The 27088-nt window shown below is 49.1% G+C and overlaps 1 protein-coding gene across 1 annotated transcript; it reads left to right on the top strand.

Annotated features, from left to right (window-relative positions):
- The first annotated feature begins 7060 nt into the window (after window positions 1-7060).
- LOC137309130 (E3 ubiquitin/ISG15 ligase TRIM25-like) lies at window positions 7061-26469 on the top strand. The gene is made up of 6 exons (XM_067977423.1): window positions 7061-7686; window positions 8511-8606; window positions 9296-9526; window positions 18064-18086; window positions 19042-19250; window positions 23416-26469. Exons 1-6 carry the CDS (start codon window positions 7126-7128, stop codon window positions 23946-23948), a joined length of 1653 nt encoding a protein of 550 aa, XP_067833524.1. The 5' UTR covers window positions 7061-7125; the 3' UTR covers window positions 23949-26469.
- Window positions 26470-27088: the final 619 nt, after the last annotated feature.

Genomic DNA, 27088 nt, shown 5'->3' on the forward strand with positions numbered 1-27088 from the left:
ACCGAGCAATCAGTTATTGAAGCCCCCCTGCCCATGGTTTAGTGGGTAAAGTGTAACTGGTCTGATGTGTTGACCGTGGGCTCCACATGGTCTCGGTCTCATTAAACTGGGGCAGGACAAAGAATCAGTCAGGGTTAAATTTATATTTATCAGTGACTTGGATGAAGGAATAGAGAGCCGTGTATCTCAGTTTGCTGACGACACTAAGTTAGGTGACACAGTAAATAGTGTAGATGGGAGCAGAAAGTTGCAAAGGGACATTGGTCGATTCAGTGAGTGGGCAAAACTGGGGCAGATGGAGTTCAATGTGGGGAAGTGTGAGGTCATTCACTTTGGACCGAAGAAAGATCGATCAGAGTATTTTCTAAATGGTGAGAAGCCGGGAACTGTGGAGGAGCAGAGAGATTTAGGGGCCCAAGTACAGAAATCACTAAAAAAATAATTAAAAAGACGAATGGAATGTTGGCCTTTATCTCGGGGGCTGGAATACAAAGGGGAGGAAGTGAAGTTCCAGCTGTACAGAGCTCTGGTCAGACCACATCTGGAGACTGGGTTCAGTTCTGGGCACCGCACCTCAGGAAGGATATATTGGCCCTGGAGGGGGTGCAGTGCAGATTCACCAGAATGTTCTTATTAGGGCGGGAAAGTGGAGTTGAGGTAAAAGATCAGCCATGATCTGATTGAATGGCGGAGCAGGCTCGAGGGGCCGTATGGCCGACTCCTACTCCTAGTTCTTATGTTCTTATATCGGGGCTGGAAAGGTTAAATTCTGAGGCCAGGCTGCACACACTAGGCTCATATTCCCTGAGTCTCGAAAATTGAGGGGTGATCTAATTGAAGTATTTAAAATGATTAAAGGATTTGATAGGATAGATACAAAGAAACTATTTCATCTGGTGGGAGAATCCAGAACAAGGGGGAATAATCTTAAAATTAGAGCTCGGTCGTTCAGGGGTGAAATCAGGAAGCATTTCTTCACACAAAGGGGAGTGGAAATCTGGAACTCTCTCCCCCAGAAAGCTGTTGAGGCTGGGGGTCAATTGAAAATTTGAAAATTGAGATTGATAGATTTTTGTTAGGTAAGGGTATTAAGGGTTAGGTGGAGTTAAGATACAGATCAGCCATGATCTAATTGCATGGTAGAACAGGCTGGAGGGGCTGAATGGCCTCCTCCTGCTCCTATGTTCCCATAACTAGAATTGGACATGGAACTCGAGGTGCAGTCTGATCAGAATTGGACAGTGTACTTGAGGTGGGTCTGACCAGAACTGGACACAGTACTGGAGTGGGTCTGACCAGAACTGGACACAGTGCTCGGGGTGGGTCTGACCAGAACTGGACACAGTGCTCGGGGTGGGTCTGACCAGAACTGGACACAGTGCTCGGGGTGGGTCTGACCAGAACTGGACACAGTGCTCGGGGTGGGTCTGACCAGAACTGGACACAGTACTGGAATGGGTCTGACCAGAACTGGACACAGTGCTCGGGGTGGGTCTGACCAGAACTGGACACAGTGCTCGGGGTGGGTCTGACCAGAACTGGACACAGTACTCGGGGTGGGTCTGACCAGAGCCCTGTACAGTTTGACCATGACTTCCTCTGACTGTATTCTTCTGTTTTGGATTTGTTGTCCAACATTCTTTTGTCTTTGTTGGTTTGCAGCTCTGTGATGGTCGAACATGTTTCGTGTCGAGTTTATGAAGACTTGTAGCCTCTGCTGCTTTGCTTTTCTTCATCGGTCTTTGCCCCACTGATAAGAACATAAGAAATAGGAGCAGGAGTAGGCCACAGGGCCCCTCGAGCCTGCTCCGCAATTCAATAAAATCACGGCAAATCTTCAACCTCAACTCCACTTTCCTGCCCGATCCCCAGAGCCGTTGATTCCCCTCGAACCCAAAAATCTGTCTATCTCAGCCTTGAATATACTCAACGACTCAACATCCACAGCCCTCTGGGGTAGGGAATTCCAAAGATTCACAACCCTCTGAGTGAAGAAATTCGTCCTCATCTCAGTCTTAAATGGCCGACCCCTTATCCTGAGACTATGCCCCCTAGTTCTAGACTCTCCAGCCAGGGGAAACAGCCTCTCAGCATCTACCCTGACAAGCCCCCTCAGAATCTTATATATTTCAATGAGATCACCTCTCTTCTAAACTCCAGAGTGTATCGGCCCATTCTACTCAATCTCTCCTCAGAGTACAACCCTCTCATTCCAGGAATGAATCTAGTGAACCTCAAAGGCAAGTATATCCTTCCGTAGATAAGGAGACCAAAACTGAACACAGTATTCCAGGTGAAGTCTCACCAAAGCCCTGTATAATTGTAGTAAGACTTCCTTACTCTTGTACTCCACCCTCTTGCAATAAAGGCCAACATTCCATTTGCCTTCCTAATTGCCTGCTGTTCCTGTGTGCTAACTTGTGTGTTTCTTGTACGAGGACACCCAGATCGCTCTGAACACCAAGGGCCTGATGTTAGCAGGGCTGCGGGTTCTCGGCGCGGGGGGGAGGGCTATCGGGCGCGTGGGGAACGCGCCCGGTGAAATCAGTGTGATTCGCGTACAATTGTGGCCTAATTGGAGCCACTTCCCTCCGGCTCTGGGTTTGCCGCTGCTCAGCTGCGTGCCGGTGGACTGCGCATGCGCAGTGACGTCTGAGCGCTGGTGGGGCTCTATTTAAAGGGAGACTCCACCACTGCTCCTCCTGCTGCAACCAACGATGTGGAGAACATGGAGCACCCCAGGGGGAAGGCCGCCCCAAGGTTTTCAGACTCCTCACTCCAGCTGCTGCTGGATGGGGTGAGGAGGAGGAGGGAGACGTTGGATGGCAGGAAGTGCCCTCCCTCTACCACCAGGAAGGCATGGATGGAGGTGGCAGCAGAGGTGAGCAGCAGGGGGAACATCACCAGGACCTGGATCCAGTGCCGCAAGAGGTTTAATGACCTGACTAGGTCCGGCAAAGTGAGTACACTTACGCATTCTCCCACACTCCGTCCTCCACCACCACACAACCCCTTCTGCACTGCCACCACAACGCTCTCGCATCACCCCTCACATCCACTCAGCTATCCCCCTCACCGTGCTGGCACGTACCCACCGCCCCTGTCCCCATTCGAACACTACCACACACCCCAATCCCCATACAATGGCATGGCCATGTGGCACACGCACCCTCCCATCTATCTCCCCACGCTCAACCCACCCACACCAATGCTTGCAGTGTCGCACCATGCAAGCAGTACTCAATCACGCCTCTGCGTTTTGCCTTGACAGGAGAAGAGATGCAAGAACGCCCGGGAGAGGGCCCGGACCAGAGGGGGCCCGCCACACAAGGTGCTGCTCATGGACGCGGAGCAGGAGGCTTTAGAGATCAGCCACACGCTGGAGTGCCTGTCCGTGGCGGATGGCGAGGCTGGGGTTGCAGAAACGGCCGGTGACAGAAAGCTGACACTCAGCACTCATGATAGCGAATGATCTTAGCATCACTTGGCATCTGCCACACCGCAACATCTGTCCAGATGCCTAATATTGCCTTCTGTTCTCTTGCAGGGCCGTCTGCGAGCACCGTGACCTTGGAGGGCGATTCCTCAGAGGACCCGCCGGCCTCTGAGGGTCCATCGTCACATCTGAGCCATGCATCCACCAGCGCAGATACACACACCTCGGTGGGTCCCCGTCCCCCCTTAGTTGGGCTTGCACATGGTGAGTCACCACGCACATGTGAGCACGAGCAGACCCTAGTGGCAGAAGCAGCCGTGGAGAGTTCGCGTCGGTGGGAGCACTCTTCTCCAGGCTCTGCTCAGCCGGACCCAGATGCTGAACCCTGGGGGCCAGCCGTGAAAAGGAGAGTCGTTAAGGGGCACGAGCACATTGCTGAGGTGCTGGAGCAGGTGCCACGCGCACTCTCCACAATCGCGCAGGTGATGGAGGAGTCCAACTCCTGCATGAGGGGAATGGCGGCACAAGTACAGGAGGGTATCCGCGAGATAGTGTCATGGGTAGGTGCGGGAATGTCTGCGATGGAGGAAAGGCTGGCCTCCCTCGAGCGTTCCGCACAGCTCAACATTGAGCCCGTCCAGGCCCTGACAACGGCCGTTCGGATTCAAGGTGAGCAACATTCTGCCGCCTTAGACAGGCTGACAGATACACTACAGGTGGCCTTCCAAAGCCTTACACACGTCATCCAAACTGCCGTCCAGCATGGTGGAAGGAGTGATGTGGGCCTGGGCTACGAGAGGGATGATGGTGAAAGGGGACATGGAAGGGGGGACTCCACTCAAAGCACTCCCACGTCTCACCCGTTGCCCCCTCTCAACCAGTACCCGCAATGCTGCCCCCTCTCCTGGTGGCCGAGTCTGCCCCTGCACAGGTGCAGGAGGAGCAGTCTTTGGAGGGGCCCTCACAGGCACCAAAACCCAGAGGGCGTTGGCCCAAAGCATCTACCCGGTCAGGGCATCAACAGGAGCAACCTGCCACTATCTCTGCTGGAGCCACAGGGGTAGCATCACGTAGGGGTTCCCGGAAGTGTAAGGCGAAGGTGTTGTGAGCACAAAGGGAATGCACGAGGGTGAATGACTATCTGTGACGTTTTAATTTATAATTGTTTAGTGCACATACCCAATAAACCCCATAGTTCTCACCACTACTGCCACGTCTTGTCCATTCTTGACCGGCCTGTGCAATAGGTCCCTTTCGTGGGGCTCAGTATGCAGACGAACGCCTGGTCCCGCCCATTGGGTCACACTACGGTGGGTGCAGGAGTAATTGCACCACTGTTCCGTGCAGGGGGCAGGGGAGGGGGCTGGTATGGCCGCCCCTCTGTCCACGTGGGGAGGTCTGGACGCTTCGGGCAGTCTGCTATCAGGAGAACCGTTGACATATCAGTGCCTCCCTGGCCTGACGAGCAGCCAGGTGAGCTGGTGTTCGCCCCATGGGTCGTTCCTCCTCCTCCTCCTCCTCATCCTCATCGTCGTCAATATGGGTGGTGGATGTGGGCAGGGCCTCTTCCAGCGGCACCCCCCTCTGTTGCGCCATGTTGTGCAGGGCACAACAGACAACTACAATGCGTCCCACTCTGCGTGGCGCATATTGGAGCGCTCCCCCAGAACGATCAAGGCACCTGGTAGCAATGTGGCTGTCAGTATATCGACGCTGTGGCTCGGTGGTGGGGCTCCTCAGAGGTGTCATAAACCACGTGTGCAGGGGATATCCCTTGTCACCGAGGAGCCAGCCGTTGCCGGTGTTGGGAGCGTGGAAGAGGGGCGGGCGGTGGACTCCCTGAGGATGAAGGAATCGTGGCAGCTGCCAGGGTATCTGACGCACACGTGTAGGAATCTCTGGCGGTGGTCACACATGAGCTGGGCGTTCATGGAGTGATACCCCTTGCGGTTGATGAACAGTCCTGGCTCGTGTGGAGGTGTCCGTATTGCTATGTGGGTGCAGTCGATTACACCCTGCACCCGTGGGAAGACAGTCACAGCATGGAATCCAACCGCCCTCTCCATCTGGCTGCGGTCATCCATGGCGAAGTTGATGTAGTGCGAGGCCCTGTGAAACAAGCCGTCGGTAACCTGCCTTATGCACTTGTGTGCAGACGACTGACAGACCCCGGTGATGTCCCCCGTGGCACCCTGGAAGGATCCGGAGGCGAAGAAGTTGAGGGCGGTGGTGACTTTGACGGCGACAGGTAAGAAGATGCTGCTTGGTCCATCCGGGAGCAGCTCGTCATTAAAGAGGCTGCAGATGTTGGCGACTACCTGGCGACTGACTCTGAGCCTCCGTATGCACTGCTGCTCAGAGAGGTCCAGGAAGCTGAGCCTCGGTCTGTAGACCCTGTGGCGAGGGTAGTGCCTCCTGCGACGCATCTCTCTCTGCGGTTGCCCTCCCTCCTGCTGTGCAGGTGGGTGTGCCACAGCACCGTGTTGTGGAGCTCCACGTGGCAGGGGCGGGCGGCGTGGCCGGCGAGGCTGGTGATGCTGTTCGTCCTCCGAAGAAGTCATGACTGCGACTACGGCGGCCCCCATCTGGGAGGCGTAGGTCTGAGGGGGCCCGCAAGGTAGGTAGATGTGTCCCCACACCGGGGTTGCGGTTCCAGGTCGGTGAGTTTTCTTGTTAGGGGGAGGGTGGTGGGGGCCAACCTCTGTCCAATGTGACGGAGTGGCCTCCTGCGGTGGTGAGGGGTCTCCCCCACCTGTCCAATGCACCTTTGCAGCTGCCACAGGCTGCTGGCTGCAACACCTCCGTTTGGACTGGGAGTGTTTCCCCCAGTGTGGGAAACAGTCTCTGTTCACCGTAAAATCCCACCCCTCCTTATAAAACAGCTCAATCAGGTCTGTAAACGACCTGAACGAGCAGAATAAATAGGTTCAAGTGGCATCCCGCTGGCTTTAATTGCCTGCGGGATTCCCACCAGCGGGGGCTGCGTGCGCACGCCAGCGCGTCAGTGGGGATCCCGGAAGTGTGCGGATTCGCGGCGGGCTCCGGTCCCGCTACCGGATTTCCAGATTTTCGGGGCCCCCCCGCTGGCGGGTGCTAAAATAGAACCCCAACATTTAATAGTTTCTCACCATTTAAGCAATGTTCTGTTTTTCTATTCTTCCGACAAAAGTGAATAACCTCACATTTCCCCACATTATACTCCATCTGCCACCTTCTCGCCCACTCACTTAACCTGTCTATATCCCTTTGCAGATTTTCTGTGTCCTCCTCACAGCTTACTTTCCCACCGATGAACATTTTAACTTTTTCTTTATATTTTTCTATTCCTCCCAGAGAGCTCCTTCCCTTTCCTCTCTGGGGGATTTGTGAAGGTTATTGTTCCTCTTTATATCAGTTTTAAATCATTTGTTAAACCGTTTAGGGTCTGGTCTGAGCTGATTAGTTTTCGGTTTGTGTTTACTGAGTCCAGCTTGCTGTATTCTGGCTCCGGATTGTAAAATTGCAATCTTGTTTTTCTGAGCTGCTACTGCAGGCCTGAAAGGGTTAATCTTCAACCAAAGTGAGTCACGAAACTGAAACTAACTTTGTCACTCCTTGCACCGAGAGTTTATGAGAATTTCACTTCCTGCTCTGGTTCCTCTCTCTCTCTCTCTCTGTGCTGTGTGAAAACTCTTTCAGGTGCTGCAGGAATGGAGCCCGGAGCTTTCGAGGATGAATTAACCTGTGCTGTGTGTCTCCAGGTGTACCAGGACCCGGTGATATTACCCTGTCTGCACAGTTTCTGTTTGAAATGCATTGAGGGAGTTTGGGCCCAGACAGCAGGCCCAGAAGGGTTTGAGTGTCCTCAATGTCGCCGGAAATTCAACCCCAGGCCCAGTCTGGAGAGAAACTTCACGCTGTGTAATATTGTGGAGAAATACAATCGCTCACAGCCTCCTGCTGATTCAGGCCGTGTCATGTGTGAGTACTGTGATGAGACTCCAACCCCGGCTGTGAAGACGTGTCTGAAATGTGAAGCTTCCTTTTGCTCCCGTCATTTAAAACCACATTTACGGAAAGAGGCCTTGAAAGATCACACCCTAATCGAGCCTACGGCTGACCTTACAGAGAGACAGTGCCTTGACCATAAGAAGGTCTTTGAATACTACTGTAAAGATGATGCAGAGTGTGTGTGTGCTTCCTGTATAATAACAGGGAAACATCAATCCCACACACTGCTGAGCCTCGATCAGGCACGAGCTGCAATTAAGGTGAGTGACACAATTCCTGATATTAAATACAGTGAGGGAGGGTTTTCCTGTTAATAACGAACATTAATTCGAACTGATTACAGACAGTGCTGATTTAGCCCAGTGTTTTCTTGCTGCCCTGGGTTTACGGCTATTTGTTTCATATCAGTCAGATTTGCTCCCTCCCCCTTCTCTTGGTCTGTCTGAGAGAACAGGGTGGGCACTGGGAGGGGTGTGAGAGTGACCCAGGGTGACTGCCCCTCACCCACACTCAGCCCCTCCTGGTGAGGGCATTGTGGAGCTCAGTAATTCACAGTGTGGGCACCTGTGAGAACTGGCACTCCATGGCATAGGGCTGTAGAGCAGAGCATGTTGGAGCCCTGTGTAACACTGGGGTATTCTGCCATCTGACCATCAGGGAGAGGACCATCACCGGTGGGGGGAGTGAGGGACACCCACGGGGAGTGACTCAGGGGCTGGGGGGAGAAACTTTCTCACAACAAGAGGGAATTGGTGTTTGAGAAATGCTGGTGTGACTGAGTCTGTCTCCCTTTCCCCTCGGCTGATTCCTGGAAATGGAGGAGCTGAGTCCGTGTGAAAATGCAGCACAAGGTGTGTCAGTGTGAAAAGAAGCCGGTGTGTGTGGTCACTCAGTTTATACAGGGCAGGGAGCGCCTCTTTACTGAGAGCCACAGAAGGGAATATTTCTGCTCAGGGCCCAGACACTGAGAATCCCCCAAACCACTTTCTATCCACACCCAGTGGGGTCACTCCTGGAACGGAATCATTTCCCCTTTAAATTCCAGTTTGAATCCCTTTTGAAAACTTTCCAATTGCCTTTACAGGAAGAATTGGAGAGAGAAATCGAGAGGCTTCGGGGAGTCCAGCAGAATTGTTCCAGCAAACAGCGAGACTTGGAGAGATCAGAAGCTGAAATAAAGGTAGGGAAAAGTGGGACTGGATTTACTCTGGAATCTGCAGCCAATTCAGGACAAACTCTGGGAAATTCCTCCCCAGCTCCCTTTTAAAGGGTGGGAGTGACTCCAAACCCCCCACATGTTCAGGGAGTCTGTTCCAGAGATCGAGGACTCTGGTGTCTAACCTAACTCTGTGCCTATGGATTTTATACACAGACCCTCTGGTCCTACCATCCCGATCCATCTCAATACCTCACCCAACCAGTGAGTCCAATAATCCCTCCATCATTTTAAAAACCTCAATCATGTCCCACTCGGCCTTTCTCTAAATGACCCTCCCTCTTGGAGACGATCCTCAGAATTAAATCCATCAGACTACGTGTCATTCTGGCCACCGTCCTCTCCAGAGTCTCGATCTCCTTCACCAGGTGTGGGCACCAAAACTGGACCCATCACTCCAGGTGTGGATGGACCAGGTGGCAGTGCCATAAACAGTCCAAATACAGTGCTCTTTCTTTTAAACTCAAGGCTCAAGGCAACACTCGTTAAACTCTGTTTTCTCTCCCAGTAGACACCCCCCACTGCTCGTCTATCTTTAACGGGTGATCGAGTAGTGATCGAAACAAACTGTCCCGTCCCTGGAAAGTGCCGTGTGCTCAGGGTAAGAGCTGTGTGGAAGGGCCGTTTGTAATGAGAGTTGGTTTGGGTTTCAGACACGAATCAATGAGCTGAAAGGAAAGCAATCGAAGAGCTACTCTGACTGGAGGAGACAGCTGGAAGAAGATGAAGAATACGCACTGAAACTGATCGATGAGGAGGGGCTCCGAGCTCTCTCACAGATTAGAAGCTGTTCTGAAGCATTAAACAAGAGGATGGAACAGATGACATTAATAGATGGAGAATACCAGAGTCTGGAACAGAGGGACCCTCTCTCCTTTATTCAGGTACATCTTCAATATAAACAGGGCCATGTCTGGGGAATGGGGAGTGTTGGTGCTGCCCCCTCAGCCCTGCCCCAGGAGTGTTGGTGTTGCCCCCTCAGCCCTGCCCCAGGAGTGTTGGTGCTGCCCCCTCAGCCCTGCCCCAGGAGTGTTGGTGCTGCCCCCTCAGCCCTGCCCCAGGAGTGTTGGTGCTGCCCCAGGATGGAGTGCAGTGAAATGTTGGATTATTCCCCATTCCTGTGACTGGCCCCACCTACTGTTATACACTGAACTCTTTACTCTCAATCCCAAATTCACGGTTTGGTTTCATTGGGTTTTGATTTGTTTGTTGCATAAACAATCGAATAGTGATAATGGGGCAGTTCAATTATCCGAATATAGACTGGGAAAAAACAGAGTAAAGGGCAAAGAGGGGGAGGAATTCCCCAAATGTGTTCAGGAGAACTTTCTTCAATATGTTTCCAGCCCAACGAGGAAGGAAGCAGTGCTGGATCTAGTTCTGGGGAATGAAGTGGGGCAAGTGGAGCATGTTTCAGTGGGGGAGCATTTGGGAAACAGTGATCACAATATCATTAGGTTTAGAAAAGTAATGGAGAAGGACAAGAAACAATCAAATGTAAAAATACACAACTGGAGGAGGGCTAATTTCTGTGAGTTGAAAAGGGATCTGGCCCAGGTGGGTTGGAAACAAAGGTTGGCAGGTAAAACAGTAAATGAGCAATGGGAGGCCTTCAAAGAGGAGATAGTTCGGCTACAGACTAGAGACATTCCTGTGAGGGGGAAAGGAAGGGCATCCAAAGCTAGAGCTCCCTGGATGATTGAAGAAATAGAGATTAAAATGAAACATAAAAAGGAGGCTTATGATAAATGTCAGGTTCATAATAGACAGTAATCACAGTAGAGAATCAAACAGAATACAGAGAGTGCAGAGGAGAACTGAAAAAGGAAATGAAAGGGGCAAAGATAATGTATGAGAAAAGATTAGCGGGTAACATAAAGTCTTTTAGAGACTTACAAAGTGTAAAAGGGTGGTTAAAGGAAAGGTGGGGCCGATGAAGGATCATAAAACTCCACAGGAAAAGTGATCCAACCGTGGCTTTCTAGAGAAGTTAAGGATGGTATTCGATTAGAAGAAGAGGCTTACAATGTTACCAAAAAGAGCAGTAAGCCTGAGGATTTGGAGGGTTTTAGAAATCAACAAGGGATGACCAAGAAATTGATGCAGAGGGAGAAAATTGAATATGAGAGTAAACTAGCAAGAAATATAAAAACAGATTGTAAGAGCTTCTACAGGTGTGTAACAAGGAAGAGATTAGTTAAAGTAAACATAGGTCACTTCGAGGCAGAGACAGGAGAAATTATAATGGGGATTAAGGAAATGGCAGAGACGTTAAACTAATATTTTGTATCTGTCCTCACGGTTGAAGAGACAAAAACATACCAGAAATAGTGGGGAACCAAGGGTCTAATGAGAGTGAGGAACTTAAAGTAATTATGATTGGTAAAGAAAAAGCACTGGAGAAATTAATGGGACTAAAAGCTGACGAATCCCCTGGACCTGATGGCCTACATCATAGAGTCATAGAGTTAGAGTCATAGAGTTATACAGCATGGATAGAGGCCCTTCGGCCCATCGTGTCCGCGCCGGCCATCAAGCCCAGTCTAATCTAATCCCATATCCCAGCATTTGGTCCATAGCCTTGTATGCTATGGCATTTCAAGTGCTCATCCAAATGCTTCTTGAATGTTGTGAGGGTTCCTGCCTCCACAACCCTTTCAGACAGTGAGTTCCAGACTCCAACCACCCTCTGGGTGAAAAAGTTCTTTCTCAAATCCCCTCTAAACCTCCCGCCTTTTACCTTGAATCTATGCCCCCTTGTTATGGAACCCTCAACGAAGGGAAAAAGCTCCTTAGTATCCATCCTTTCTATGCCCCTCATAATTTTGTACACCTCAATCATGTCCCCCCTCAGCCTCCTCTGCTCCAAGGAAAACAAACCCAATCTTCCCAGTCTCTCTTCATAGCTGAAGCGCTCCAGCCCTGGTAACATCCTGGTGAATCTCCTCTGCACCCTCTCCAAAGCGATCACATCCTTCCTGTAGTGCGGCGACCAGAACTGCACACAGTGCTCCAGCTGTGGCCTAACCAGTGTTTTATACAGCTCCATCATAACCTCCTTGCTCTTATATTCTATGCCTCGGCTAATAAAGGCAAGTATCCCATATGCCTTCTTTACCACCTTATCTACCTGTTCCGCCGCCTTCAGGGATCTGTGAACTTGCACACCAAGATCCCTCTGACCCTCTGTCTTGCCTAGGGTCCTCCCATTCATTGTGTATTCCCTTGCCTTGTTAGTCCCTCCAAAGTGCATCACCTCGCACTTTTCCGGGTTAAATTCCATTTGCCACTGTTCCGCCCATCTGACCAACCCATCTATATCGTCCTGCAGACTGAGGCTATCCTCCTCGCTATTTACCACCCTACCAATTTTTGTATCATCAGCGAACTTACTGATCATACCTTTTACATTCATATCCAAGTCGTTAATGTAGACCACAAACAGCAAGGGCCCCAGCACAGATCCCTGTGGTACCCCACTGGCCACAGGCTTCCAGTCACAAAAACAACCTTCGACCATCACCCTCTGCCTTCTGCCACTAAGCCAGTTTTGTATCCAAAGTGCCAAGGCACCCTGGACTCCATGGGCTCGTACCTTCTTGACCAGTCTCCTGTGCAGGACTTTATCGAAGGCCTTACTGAAATCCATGTACACCACATCCACTGCGTTACCCTCATCCACACGCCTAGTCACTCCCTCATCGTAGGGTTTTGAAAGAGGTGACTGCTGAGGTAGTGGATGCATTGGTTTTGATCTTCCAGAATTCCCTAGATTCTAGAATGGTACCTGTTGATTGGAAGGTAGCAAATGTAACCCCGTATTCAAGATAGAAGAGAGAGAAAACAGGGACCTATAGGCCAGTTAGCCTGACATCAGTGGGAGAGAAAATCCTAGAATCTATTATTAAGGACGTAGTAACAGGGCACTTAGAAAATCGTAATATGATTAGGCAGAGTCAGCACGGTTTTTGAAAGGGAACTTGTGTTTGACAAATCTATTAGAGCTTTTAATGGGTGTAACTAGCAGGGTAGATATGGGGGAACTGGTAGATGTAGTATATTGGGATTTTCAAAAGGCATTTGATAAGGTGCCACAGAAGATTAGGGCTCATGTGATTGGGGGTAATATATTAGCATGGATTGAGGATTGCTTGACGGACAGAAAACAGAGAGTAGGAATAAACGGGTCATTTTCGGGCTGACAGGTTATAACTAGTGGGGTGCCGCAAGGATCAGTGCTTGGGCCTCAGCTGTTTACAGTCTATATCAATGATTAGATTAGTGGACCGAGTGTAATGTATACAAGTTTGCTGACAATACAAAGATCGGTGGGAAAGTAAGCTGTGAGGAGGATGCAAAGAGGCTGCAAATGGATATAGACAGGTTAAGTGAATGGGCGAGACGGTGGCAGGTGGAGTATAATGTGGGGAAATGTGAAATTATCCACTTTGGCAGGAAGAATAGAAAAGCAGAATATTTTTTAAAAGGTGAGAGACTAATTATGTACAGTTTTGGTCTCCGTACCAAAGGAAGGTTACAGTTGCCTTAGAGGGGGTTCAACAAAGGTTCACCAGATTGATTCCTGGGGTCAGAGGGTTGTCTTATGAGGAGCGATTGAGTAGAATGAGTTTATAGTCAGTGGATTTTAGAAGAATGAGAGATGATCTCATTGAAACATATAAGATTCTGAGAGGCTCGACAGGGTAGATGCTGAGAGTCTAGAACTGGAGGGCATAGTCTCAAGATAAGGAGAAATTAGCCCATTTAGGACCAAGATGAGGTAAAATTTCTTCACTTAGAGTGTTGTGAATCTTTGGAATTCTCTACCCCTGAGGGCTGTGGATGCTCAGTCATTGAACATATTCAAGGATGAGATGGATAGATTTTTGGACTCTCGGGGAATCAAGGGATATGGGGATCGGGCGGGAAAGTGGAGTTGAGGTCGAAGATCAGCCATGATCTGATTGAATGGCGGAGCATGTTCGAGGGGCCGAATGGCCGACTGGCCGACTCCTGTTCCTACTTCTTATGTTCTTAAAAAGGAAATCTTCTTGTGGAGGCAAAGAGCATGACTGAGGTACGAAATGAATACTTTGCATCGGTCTTCAGTAAAGAAGAGGATGCTGCCAATCTTCCAGTAAAGGAGGAGGGGTAGAGAAACTGGAGAGGATTAAAATAGATAAAGAGGAAGTACTAAAAGGGTTGGCAGCGCTCAAAGTAGAAAAGTCACCTGGTCCGGGTGGGATGCATCCTAGTTTGCTGAGGGAAGTAAGGATGGAAATAGTGGAGGCTCTGGCCACAATATTTCAATCCTCCTTGGATATGGGAATGTTGCCAGAGGACTGGAGGATTGCAAATGTTACACCTCTGTTCAAAAAAGGGGAGAGGGATAAACCCGGCAACTACAGGCCAGTCAGCCTAACGTCGATGGTGGGGAAATTTCTAGAGACAATAATCCGAGACAAAATTAATTGTCACTTGGAAGAAAATGGGATAATAAACAACAGACAACACAGATTTATTAAAGGCAAATCGTATCTGACTAACTTGATTGACTTCTTCGATGAAAACTTGTGAGCAAAATTGAAGCCCATGGGATTAAAGGGACAGTGGCAGCATGGACACGAAATATGCTCAGAGACAGAAAGCAGAGAGTAGTGGTGAACGGTTGTTTTTCAGATTGGAGGGAAGTTTATAGTGGTGTTCCCCAGGGGTCAGTATTAGGACCATTGCTCTTTTTGATATATATTAATGACCTGGACTTGGGTGCAGAGGGTATAATTTCAAAGTTTGCAGATGGCACAAAACTCGGAAATGTAGTAAACAGTGAGGAGGATAGTAACAGACTTCAGGAGGACAGAGACAGACTGGTGAAATGGGCAGAAACATGGCAGATGCAATTTAATGCAAAGAAGTGTGAAGTGATGTATTTTGGTGGGAAGAATGAGGAGAGGCAAAATAAACTAAATGGTACAATTTTAAAGAGGGTGCAGGAACAGAGAGACCTGGGGGTGTACGTACACAAATCTTTGAAGGTGGCAGGACAAGGTGAGGAGGCTGTTAAAAAAGTACCCAGGATCCTTGGCTTTATAAACAGTGGCATAGATTACAAAAGCAAAGAAGTTATTCTAAACCTTTATAAATCACTGGTCAGGCCCCAGCTGGAGTATTGTGTCCAATTCTGGGCACCGCACTTTAGGAAGGATGTCAAGGCCTTAGAGAGGGTGCAGAGGAGATTTACTAGAATGGTTCCAGGGATGAGGGACTTCAGTTATGTGGAGAGATTGGAGAAGCTGGGGTTGTTCTCCTTCGAGCAGAGAAGGTTAACAGGAGATTTAATAGAGGTGTTCAAAATCATGAAGGGTTTTGACAGAGTAAATAAGGAGAAACTGTTTCCAGTGGCAGAAGGTTGGCCTTTATTTCTAGGGGGATGGAGTATCAAAGCAGGGGAGTCATGCTACAACTGTACAGGGTGCTGGTGAGACCACACCTGGAGTACTGCGTACAGTTCTGGTGCCCTTATTTAAGGAAAGACATATTTGCATTGGAGGCAGTTCAGAGAAGGTTCACTAGTTTGATTCCAGGTATGGAAGGTTTGTCTTATGAGGAAAGATTGATCAGGTTGGGTTTATACTCATTGGAGTTTAGAAGAATGAGAGGAGATCTTATTGAAACATACAAGATTCTGAGGGGACTCGATAGGGTAGATGCTGAGAGGATGTTACCCCTCATGGGGGAATCTAAAACTAGGGGGCTTGGTCTCAGAATAAGGGGTCGCCCGTTTAAGACGGAAATGAGGAGGAATTTCTTCTCCCAGAGGGTCGTGAATCTTTGGAATTCTTTACCCCAAAAAGCTGTGGAGGCTGAGTCATTGAATACATTCAAGGCTGAGTTGTACAAATTTTGATCAGCAAGGGAGTCAAAGGATATGGGGAAAGGGCGGGAAAGTGGAGTTGAGGTAAAAATCAGATCAGCCATGATCTCATTAAATGGCGGAGCAGGTTCAAGGGGCCGAATGGCCGACTCCTGCTCCTATCTCTTATGGTCTTATAAAGTTCTGTATTTAAGATGATCGGAAAAGAATCAGGTGAGAAGAGGAGAATTCTTTTTACACAGCGAGTTGTTATGATCTGGAATGTGCTGCCTGAAAGGGCGGTGGAAGCAGATTCAATAATAACTTTCAAAAGGGAATTGGATAAATACTTGGAGGGGTAAAATTTACAGGGCGATGGGGAAAGAGCGGGGGAGTCAGGCTAATTTGATAGCTCTACCAAAGAGCCGGCACTGACATGACGGGCTGAATGGCCTCCTTCTGTCCTGTATCATACTATGATTCTATGATTTAAAAATAATGAGAGATCTGATGAGGGTTGTGCAGTTGATGTTGTGTATATGGACTTTCAGAAGACATATGATAAATCATAGAATCATCGATTCGTAGAAAGGTTTCAGCACGGAAGGAGGCCATTCAGCCCATCGAGTCCGTGCCAGCTCGATGCAAGAGCAATCCAGCTCGTCCCACTCCCCCACCCTTTCCCTGTAGCCCTGCAAATTTTTTCCTTTCAAGTACTTATCCAGTTCCCTTTTGAAGGCCATGATTGAATCTGCCTCCACCATCCCCTCGGGCAGTGCATTCCAGATCCTAACCACTTGCTGCGTAAAAAGGTTTTTCCTCATGTCACCTTTGGTTCTTTTGCCAATCACCTTAAATCTATGTCCTCTGGTTCTTGACCCTTCCGCCAATGGGAACAGTTTCTCTCTATTTACTCTGTCTAGACCCTTTATGATTTTGAATACCTCTATCAAATCCCCTCGCAACCATCTCTGTTCCAAGGGGAACAACCCCAGCTTCTCCAGTCTATCCACGTAACTAAAGCCCCTCATCCCTGGAATCATTCTAGTAAATCTCTTCTGCACCCTCTCTAAGGCCTTCACATCTTTCCTAAAGTGTGGTGCCCAGAACTGGACACAATACTCCAGTTGTGGTCGAACCAGTGTTTCATAAAGGGTCATCATGACTTCCATACTTTTGTGCTCTGTGCCTCTATTTGTAAAGCCCAGGATCCCGTATGCTTTTTCAAACCACTTTCTCAACCTGCCCTGCCACCTTCAATGATTTGTGCACATAAACCCCCAGATCTCTCTTCCTGTAACCCTTTAGAGTTGTGCCCTCCAGTTTATATTGCCTCTCCTCGTTCTTCCTACCAAAATGCATCACTTTGCATTTTTCTGCAGCCCACATAAAAGACTTATTAGCAAAATTAATGCCCATGGGATTAAAGGGACAGTGGCAGCGTGGATACAAAATTGGCTCAGGGACAGAAAGCAGAGAGTAGTGGTGAACGGTTGTTTTTCAGATTGGAGGGAAGTTTACAGTGGTGTTCCCCAGGGGTCAGTATTAGGACCACTGCTCTTTTTGATATATATTAATGACCTGGACTTGGGTATATGGAACATAATTTCAATGTTTGTGGCTGACACAAAGCTTGGAAATGTAGTAAACAGTGAGGAGGATAGTAACAGACTTCAGGAGGACATGGACAGACTGGTGAAATGGGCGGACACATGGCAGATGCAATTTAACACAGAGAAGTGTGAAGTGATGCATTTTGGAAGGAAAAATGAGGAGAGGCAATATAAACTAAATGGTCCAATTTTAAAGGGGGTGCAGGAACAGAGAGATCTGGGGGATCATCAACAGAAATCTTTGAAGGTGATCAGGACAATTTGATCAAGCTGTTAAAAAAGAATACGGGATCCTGGGCTTTATAAACAGGCTTGGAGTACAAAAGCAAGGAAGTTATTCTAAACCTTTATAAATCACATGGTTAGGTCCCAGCTGGAGTATTGTGTCGAATTCTGGGCACCGCACTTTCGGAAGGATGTGAAGGCCTCAGAGAGGGTGCAGAGGAGATTTACTGGAATGGGACCAGGGATGAGGGACTTCAGTTATGTGGAGAGACTGGAGAAACTGGGATTGTTCTCCTTAGAGCAGAGAAGGTTAAGGGGAGATTTAATCGAGGTGTTCAAATCATGAAGGGTTTCGATACAGTAAATAAGGAGAAACTGTTACCACTGGCAGGAGTGTCGGTAACCAGAGGACACAGATTTAAGGTAATTGGTAGAAGCACCAGAGGCAGCATGAGGAAAATTGTTTTTACAGAATGAGTTGTTATGATCTGGAATGCGCTGCCTGAAAGGGCGGTGGAAGCAGATTCAATAATAACTTTCAAAAGGGAATTGGATAAATACTTGAAGGGGAAAAATTTGCAGGCCTATGGGGAAAGAGCAGGGGGAGTGGGACTAATTGGACAGCTCTTTCAAAGAGCCGGCACAGGCACAATGGGCCGAATGGCCTCCTCCTGTGCTGTAAGATTCTATGATTCTATTGACTGATTTGATCTCCTCTTTTTATTCACAGAACTCGAAGCAGCTCCTTTCCAGGTAAGTTCCTCTCAGTCATACAGTACCTGCTGCTGATAGGGAACCTTCACCTGTATCTGGGAGAAGAGTGAAAGTAGAATCACCGCTTGGAAACCTCCCCAGATCAGGGGCTTTCAAATGGGGCGAATATTGAGTGATGTTTAACTATGGTTTGAGGGGTTCTTGGCTCAGGCAGCCTGTGGGAAATGGGAGTGAGATGGGCTGTTCCATCGGTGTGTCGAGCTTCTCAGGAACCTGTTAGACAGGAATTGAGAGTGAGAGAAACCTGCAGTGACCTGTATCGAACCGAGGCTTCCTAAAGGCTCCATGTGTGTCAGTGACAGCTTTATTCCATTGGGTCAGGAAGTGCTGTGTGATTGGCTTGTTCTATCAACCAGCCCATGGAGAAATGAGGAGAGGGGCAGGTCCCAGTGTCAGAGTGACAGTAAAATGTCTTGTGATTGGCTCATTCTATCCACGAACAGAGAAATGAGTGTGTGCTGAAATGTCCCAGTAATGTCAGTGTGACTGGACACTCTGTGAGGGAATCCCACCGATCCCAGGTCCCTGGGAGGCTGTTCCTTCTCCTCTCCTCACTTCACATGATCGTAGTGAGTGTGTTCCTGCAGAGAGGGGGAAGCACAGACTGGAGACCCTCGGGATAATAATAATTATTAATAATGGAAAGATAAGGGCTCCAGTGCAGAGAAACTGGACTGAACACAGACGGCTTTGAAAATCACAAACTGAGCTGAAGTGACAGCAAACCAGGATCCCACTGCTCGTGTGGAGATCAGTGTGAATGCAGGGAGACTGCAAATCCCGGGATTCTGCCATTCTCAGGATGGGTTGCTGCGGGGTGTCAGTACGAGCATTAGAAGGGGTGCAGGTTGTTGCACTGATCACTCGTTCCCCTTTGGGTTTCTGATCTGAAATGTCCCCACTGATAAAAACATTCTCTCCTCTTTCATTACAGAGTGACTGAGACTCAGAGAGTCACAGACCCAGATGTTCCAGCGCTCACCCTGAACCTGTCCAAAATATCTCAACTTATCCAGAAGAGGCTGAATGGATCGGAAAAGTACCACTCAGACATATTGGGAATGATAAGGAAAAACGTGCAGCTTTTCTCCAATTCTGGGCACCACACTTTAGGAGAGATGTCAAGGTTAAGAATTTCAAGAGGTGAGGAGGCACTTAGATTAAAGCCCTCAGGTTAGAGATGATTGCCGTTGGCTGGGCTTGTCTGAGACATGAAGAAACTGTTATTGAATCATTAAAATAAGATTTCCAAGGCGATTACGATCAATATACTGATTGGACTGAAAGAGGAGGAAGGCGGTGTGTACTGAGGACATCTGAATGGAGAAGTGGGGAAGTTATGTTAAACTTGTATCAAACCTTGGTTAGACCACACTTGGAGCACTGTGCACAGTTCTGGTCTCCATATACCTTGGTTAGACCACACTTGGAGCACTGTGCACAGTTCTGGTCTCCATATACCTTGGTTAGACCACACTTGGAGAACTGTGCACAGTTCTGGTCTCCATATACCTTGGTTAGACCACACTTGGAGCACTGTGTACAGTTCCGGTCTCCATATACCTTAGTTATGGCCAGTTAGCAGGTCGGGTTAGTTGTGTTCAGACAGCTGGGAATATCCCCGAACTTTAATCTCAGGTCCCTGTGTGTGTGGATCAGGAGCCTGAGATTAATCCTCAGTCGCCAGTGACACCTGCTTTAAACATTCCTCACTGCAATGGGCCAAAGCTTCACCCGCCATGGGTCAGGTAGGGGCGGGGTTACACACTGTCAATCAGAGTGTCTCTTAAAGGGACACTGTCCCTCACAGGGCTGTCAGTATCTGTGCTCCGGGGAGGGGGCAGAATCAGCTCAACAGGGGTAGCCCCAGTCCCAGGGATTGTCATCGAGCAGTCGACAGGGATCGGGGGGAGAGCGGGAATATTCCAAGGTGTGTTTATATCACAGGGGATCACAATGTTCATAATTTCTATTTAACCCTTTATGTTTCTATTTAAACCTTTCTGTTCCTTGTTAACCCTTTCTTTCTCGGTGACGTTTCTTCAGTCAGGGTTCAGTGCGAGGGATTCGAGGGTCGAGTTCCTGCACCTGTTCCCTCCTCGCAGCTCGGAATTGGTCCAAGTCTCAGACCCAGGGGGAGAGGGAGTGTTGGTGAATTCAGAGTGAACAGGGAGCAACAGTTTAATGTACAGAAGGGACATCAGATTCATCTCAATTGACAACAGAATCCTCACTACTGTGTGGAAATTAATGGAGACTTTAATCAGAGCTGTGAGCAGGATGGAACAGTAACAGGAGGGGGAGAGCCCAGGGCACACTCCTGTATTCAGGATGGGACAGTAACAGGAGGGAGAGAGCCCAGGGCACACTCCTGTATTCAGGATGGGACAGTAACAGGAGGGAGAGAGCCCAGGGCACACTCCTGTATTCAGGATGGGACAGCAACAGGAGGGAGAGAGTCCAGGGCACACTCCTGTATTCAGGATGGGACAGTAACAGGAGGGAGAGAGCCCAGGGCTCACTACTGTATTCAGGATGGAACAGTAACAGGAGGGAGAGAGCCCAGGGCACACTCCTGTATTCAGGATGGGACAGTAACAGGAGGGAGAGAGCCCAGGGCACACTCCTGTATTCAGGATGGAACAGTAACAGGAGGGAGAGGGCCCAGGACACACTCCTGTATTCAGGATGGGACAGTAACAGGAGGGAGAGAGCCCAGGGCACACTCCTGTATTCAGGATGGAACAGTAACAGGAGGGAGAGAGCCCAGGGCACACTCCTGTATTCAGGATGGGACAGTAACAGGAGGGAGAGAGCCCAGGGCACACTCCTGTATTCAGGATGGAACAGTAACAGGAGGGAGAGGGCCCAGGGCACACTCCTGTATTCAGGATGGGACAGTCACAGGAGGGAGAGAGCCCAGGGCACACTCCTGCATTCAGGATGGGACAGTAACAGGAGGGAGAGGGCCCAGGGCACACTCCTGCATTCAGGATGGAACAGTAACAGGAGGGAGAGGGCCCAGGGCACACTCCTGTATTCAGGATGGAACAGTAACAGGAGGGAGAGAGCCCAGGACACACTCCTGTATTCACGATGGGACAGCAACAGGAGGGAGAGAGCCCAGGGCACACTCCTGTATTCAGGATGGGACAGTAACAGGAGGGAGAGAGCCCAGGGCACACTCCTGTATTCAGGATGGAACAGTAACAGGAGGGAGAGAGCCCAGGGCACACTCCTGTATTCAGGATGGAACAGTAACAGGAGGGAGAGAGCCCAGGGCACACTCCTGTATTCAGGATGGAACAGTGACAGGAGGGAGAGAGCCCAGGGCACACTCCTGTATTCAGGATGGAACAGTAACAGGAGGGAGAGAGCCCAGGGCACACTCCTGTATTCAGGATGGAACAGTAACAGGAGGGAGAGAGCCCAGGGCACACTCCTGTATTCAGGATGGGACAGTAACAGGAGGGAGAGAGTCCAGGGCACACTCCTGTATTCAGGATGGGACAGTAACAGGAGGGAGAGAGCCCAGGGCTCACTACTGTATTCAGGATGGGACAGTAACAGGAGGGAGAGAGCCCAGGGCACACTCCTGTATTCAGGATGGGACAGTAACAGGAGGGAGAGAGCTCAGGGCACACTCCTGTATTCAGGATGGAACAGTAACAGGAGGGAGAGAGCCCAGGGCACTCTCCTGTATTCAGGATGGAACAGTAACAGGAGGGAGAGGGCCCAGGACACACTCCTGTATTCAGGATGGGACAGTAACAGGAGGGAGAGAGCCCAGGGCACACTCCTGTATTCAGGATGGAACAGTAACAGGAGGGAGAGAGCCCAGGGCACACTCCTGTATTCAGGATGGAACAGTAACAGGAGGGAGAGGGCCCAGGGCACACTCCTGTATTCAGGATGGGACAGTCACAGGAGGGAGAGAGCCCAGGGCACACTCCTGCATTCAGGATGGGACAGTAACAGGAGGGAGAGGCCCAGGGCACACTCCTGTATTCAGGATGGAACAGTAACAGGAGGGAGAGGGCCCAGGGCACACTCCTGTATTCAGGATGGAACAGTAACAGGAGGGAGAGAGCCCAGGACACACTCCTGTATTCACGATGGGACAGCAACAGGAGGGAGAGAGCCCAGGGCACACTCCTGTATTCAGGATGGGTCAGTAACAGGAGGGAGAGAGTCCAGGGCACACTCCTGTATTCAGGATGGGACAGTAACAGGAGGGAGAGAGCCCAGGGCACACTCCTGTATTCAGGATGGGACAGTAACAGGAGGGAGAGAGCCCAGGGCACACTCCTGTATTCAGGATGGAACGGTAACAGGAGGGAGAGAGCCCAGGGCACACTCCTGTATTCAGGATGTAACAGTAACAGGAGGGAGAGAGCCCAGGGCACACTCCTGTATTCAGGATGGGACAGTAACTGGAGGGAGAGAGCCCAGGGCACACTCCTATATTCAGGATGGGACAGTAAAAGGAGGGTGAGAGCCCAGGGCACACTCCTGTATTCAGGATGGAACAGTAACAGCAGGGAGAGAGCTCAGGGCACACTCCTGTATTCAGGATGGAACAGTAACAGGAGGGAGTGAGCCCAGGGCGCACTCCTGTATTCAGGATGGAACAGTAACAGGAGGGAGAGAGCCCAGGGCACACTCCTGTATTCAGGATGGGACAGTAACAGGAGGGAGAGAGCCCAGGGCACACTCCTGTATTCAGGATGGAACAGTAACAGGAGGGAGAGAGCCCAGGGCACACTCCTGTATTCAGGATGGAACAGTAACAGGAGGGAGAGAGCCCAGGACACACTCCTGTATTCAGGATGGAACAGTAACAGGAGGGAGAGAGCCCAGGGCACACTCCTGTATTCAGGATGGGACAGTAACAGGAGGGAGAGAGCCCAGGACACACTCCTGTGAGCTGTGTGTTCCCAGTGCAGCCAGTGCTGAGATTGTGGGGCTGTTACTGTGAATCTGTGGGATGTGTTGTGTGCCGGTGAATCCCCTCCATTGTGTCTGGGAGAACGTGTGCACAGTGCCAGGGGCTTGTGTGATTAAACTGACTGCTACTGTGTGTCTCCACTGCAGTGTTTGCACTGAGTGTACAGCACTGGGACCCACACACTGCTATTTAACAGGGATTCTGATCAAAGGCCATTTATTCAACAGGGGATGAACACAGTCTAAGAGGTCATATGGGGCTGACAGTGTCTGGGAAATACTGACACTCCCACCCTGCAGCTGTCAATCATTGATGGGAGTGGAATAACCCTGTCTGACCAATCTCTTCTCTCCTCTCCAGGGCAAAGGTCAGCGATGAGCCTGGATCCAAAGACAGCAAACTGGAACTTGGTTCTGTCGGATGATCTGAGATCAGTAACACGGACTAAACAGAAACAGCCCTACCCACCTCACCCAGAGAGGTTTAAAGACGATCCCCAAGTCCTCTGCTCCCAGAGTTTCTCCTCAGGATCCCATTCCTGGGATGTGGAGACTGATGGGAATCTCTGCAGAATAGGGATTGTGTGTGGGAGCGCAGAGAGAGAGGGGAGAGAGTCTGGTCTCGGGAACAGCAGTAAATCCTGGTGTTTACGTTATTCTGTTTTGTTTGTTGATTCTCTCAGTGCCGGTCACAATTCCCAGTTCACTCGCCTCCCACCGATCCCGTCTCAGAGCCGGATCCGAGTTCAGTTGGACTACGAGGCCGGGACTGTGTCATTTCACCGGGTCACTGACTCACTGACACATTTACACACATTTCAAACCACATTCACTGAACCCGTGTTTCCGGCATTTTATTGTTGGGAACAAACATCCCTAAAACTGTTAAATTAATCCTGATAGTGGAGACTCGGTGACATCACTTCCTGTTCGGGACTGATGTCACTTCCAGGTCTGCCCTTCTGATGATGTCACTTCCAGGACTGCTCTTCTGATGATGTCACTTCCAGGTCTGCCCCTCTGATGATGTCACTTCCAGGAGTCCCCCTCTGATGATGTCACTCCCCATCTGCCCCTCTGATGATGTCACTCCTGGCTCCACCCCCTCTAATTATGTCACTTCCAGGACTGCCCCTCTTTGTCAGGGTCGGTCCCGAAAGCTCAAAATAGCTGCTTTTGGTGAGTTTCCTTGTAATTCGTAGCGTTCCAATTAATTGTCTCCTTCAGTTGTAGAATTTTACCACTTTAGTTGCAGAATTGTCGTGGTATTAATCACAGTAGTGAATCAGAATAGTGGCAGGCACGACTGTATTAATCTCAGTAGTGAATGGTAGTGACAGGGCATGACTGTATTAATCTCAGGAGTGAATGGTAGTGACAGGGCATAACTGTATTAATCTCAGTAGTGAATGGTAGTGACAGGGCACGACTGTATTAATCACAGTTGTGAATGGTAGTGACAGGGCACGATCGTATGAATCTCAGTAGTGAATGGTAGTGACAGGGCACGACTGTATTAATCTCAGTAGTGAATGGTAGTGACAGGGCATGGTCCCTTTAAAGTGCTGCTGTGAAAATCTGAGTCTGGGGTTTGAAATTGTTCTTTGACGGTCGCTCCAAACAGTGATGGTGAATCGACAGCCCGAGTTACACTGACTTCAGTGGGAAAGAAAATGGTGCGGGTGTAAAATGGGCTGTCCATTCACTATCGCCCGTGTTGCACTAACACCAGAGACTAATTTCACCCCCGGGGTCTCCTGGGCATCGCTGAGAGCTTCTGGGACTGCCCAGGGGGGGTAACACATCTGTCCGAAACTAAGCAAATGTATTGATTCATTGGACCAGACTGGGAACTTTTAATCTGTGTTTTATGGGGTGGTGATTTTTAGTTTATTGGACAGTAAGGTTCCTCCAGGGCTCACAACCAACGTGAAATGGGAATATTATGGGATGTTACTGAGGTGACTGAGTGTGTGAGACACAAACAGGAAAATTGCCCCACCAATTGGAGTCTACAATCAGCGTCCCAGGTGGTCATGGGTGATAATGGGACATTTTGTGATAACCAAAAACCAAAGGGTCAGGAAAACGATGTGTGAGTGACCGGTGAGAAACAAAGATCACCTGGGAACAACCCCCAAAGGGCATCAATCAGGAATCAATACACAATCCAGTGAAAGTCAGGAAAGGGGAGTTAACAATCGTTAATTGATAGCTTTCTCTTGGAGACGGTTGTGTCCTTGCTTATACTGAACAGTGAGAAGAATATTTTATAACCTGGGCTCTACCCGAGAGATCGGGACCACGCAGGGGGAGATAAGCAAAGACCTCCAGACACCCCCCGGTCTGTTGATCAGATAGCCTGAAAGCACAGGAATGGCTTGTATTTGATGTCACGTTCGGTGTGATTTTGGGAAACAGCTGTGTGTGTAAATGTGATATTTTGCACGTGAGGCAACCAGTCTGTGGAATGCATGATGGAGATGCCCTGAAGGACGGGTCTCAGACATGCTCAGTCATGTTGACAACACCACGACATGAAATGGTTAATGTGCTCAGGAGAGTGAGGACAGATACTGGATCACTACTGATTTACACTTGGTAATCAAGGCACTGACACATGCTCCATAGAGAAACCGACCAGTTAATGAAACAATCAGGATAGTGTTAAACACACTGGTCCCGATCAGAGGGATTGAAATTAAAGTAAAGACGGACATAGAATTTGGATTTCCAAAATTCAGGGTTGGGTTCCTTCGAGTTAACAATGAAATTGGGACAACTGAGGGCCGGGGAGAAATAATACTGAGCCAGAATTATCCACAAGATGGATAATGGTAAAAAGGAGAGCTGGAGGATCTTTGAAGTCCAAGATTTCTTGATAATATGGTAGTATTTGGGGGGAGCCTAGTTTCTGTAGTTTTCTGTACAATGTATTATGATTTTCTTTGTCTGTATCATGATGTGTGATAATAACCAAATGAAACTTAGATTAGAAGAGCAAATGGCTGGAGATCGGTCTGTGATGCTCACAGGATGAGGACCTTAGATAAGGCCCCAGGATCACACAAAGGAGGGTGGGGGGAGATTGTAGAAGATTAAGACTGAGAAGTAATGAGGGAAACCACTTTCTTAGATTACTTCTGTAGTTTAAAACCCCTAATATTGATAGACTGACAGTGCATTCGAAACAACGTAATGCTGACATTGAAAAGGGGACCTCTACCCCTGGGGATCATGAATGGAGGGAGGTCGTCTATAATGTGGGACAGCATCCTTGGGTGAAAATCATGTCTCTGCTTTTTGTTATTATACAACTTGTTATGATTGTAACACTTTTCTTTCTCATTTTCGTATTTGAAAGAACTTTTTTGTAAATGTGACGCTGATTAAACTTCTTGTAACAATGTTTAAACTTATCTGTGGTGAGTGCAATTCAGATTCAATGAATGGGTTAAAGTGAGTTGTTCGATCTCACACTCAATTGAGGGGCGACTGAAGGATTTTGGACTTTCAACACCAGTTATTAATTACCTGCTAAAGGAGCTGAGTTTGGTTAAAAATATTATTTCAACAAAGGAACGGTTAAACTGACTGTTCAAGGCAGCATGCTGGGAAGGTTGGCCAAATTGGAAAAGTTTCATTCAGCAGATTGTCTCGAAGGTTAAAGGTAAGACAGATGCAAGGCCTTGAAAGTCTGTGAGAAGCTGCTGTAAACATCAGATGCTGTCATATCAACTTGTTCAAACCATGGGAAAGAGAGAGAGGGAAAAGTAACAACAGTGAGTTTTGCCAGCAAGAGTGGGGAGAAGTGAGGAGGGAGTGGGGGAGAAGAGGGAAGAAGGGGAGGAGATTGGGGGTCGGGGAGGGAGGAAGAGAGGGGGAGGGGGGAGGGGGACGTGAGGCCTGGTTCCCACACTCCTCGTCGGCCAAGTTTTGTATCATCTGCAAATTTTGAAATTGTGCCCTCGACACCCAGGTCCAAATTGAAAAGAGAAGATTGTGAAGTTCAAATTAACCGATCGAAAACATTC

The sequence above is a fragment of the Heptranchias perlo genome, unplaced genomic scaffold (genome assembly GCF_035084215.1).
Source record: "Heptranchias perlo isolate sHepPer1 unplaced genomic scaffold, sHepPer1.hap1 HAP1_SCAFFOLD_148, whole genome shotgun sequence".
Lineage (NCBI taxonomy): Eukaryota > Metazoa > Chordata > Chondrichthyes > Hexanchiformes > Hexanchidae > Heptranchias > Heptranchias perlo.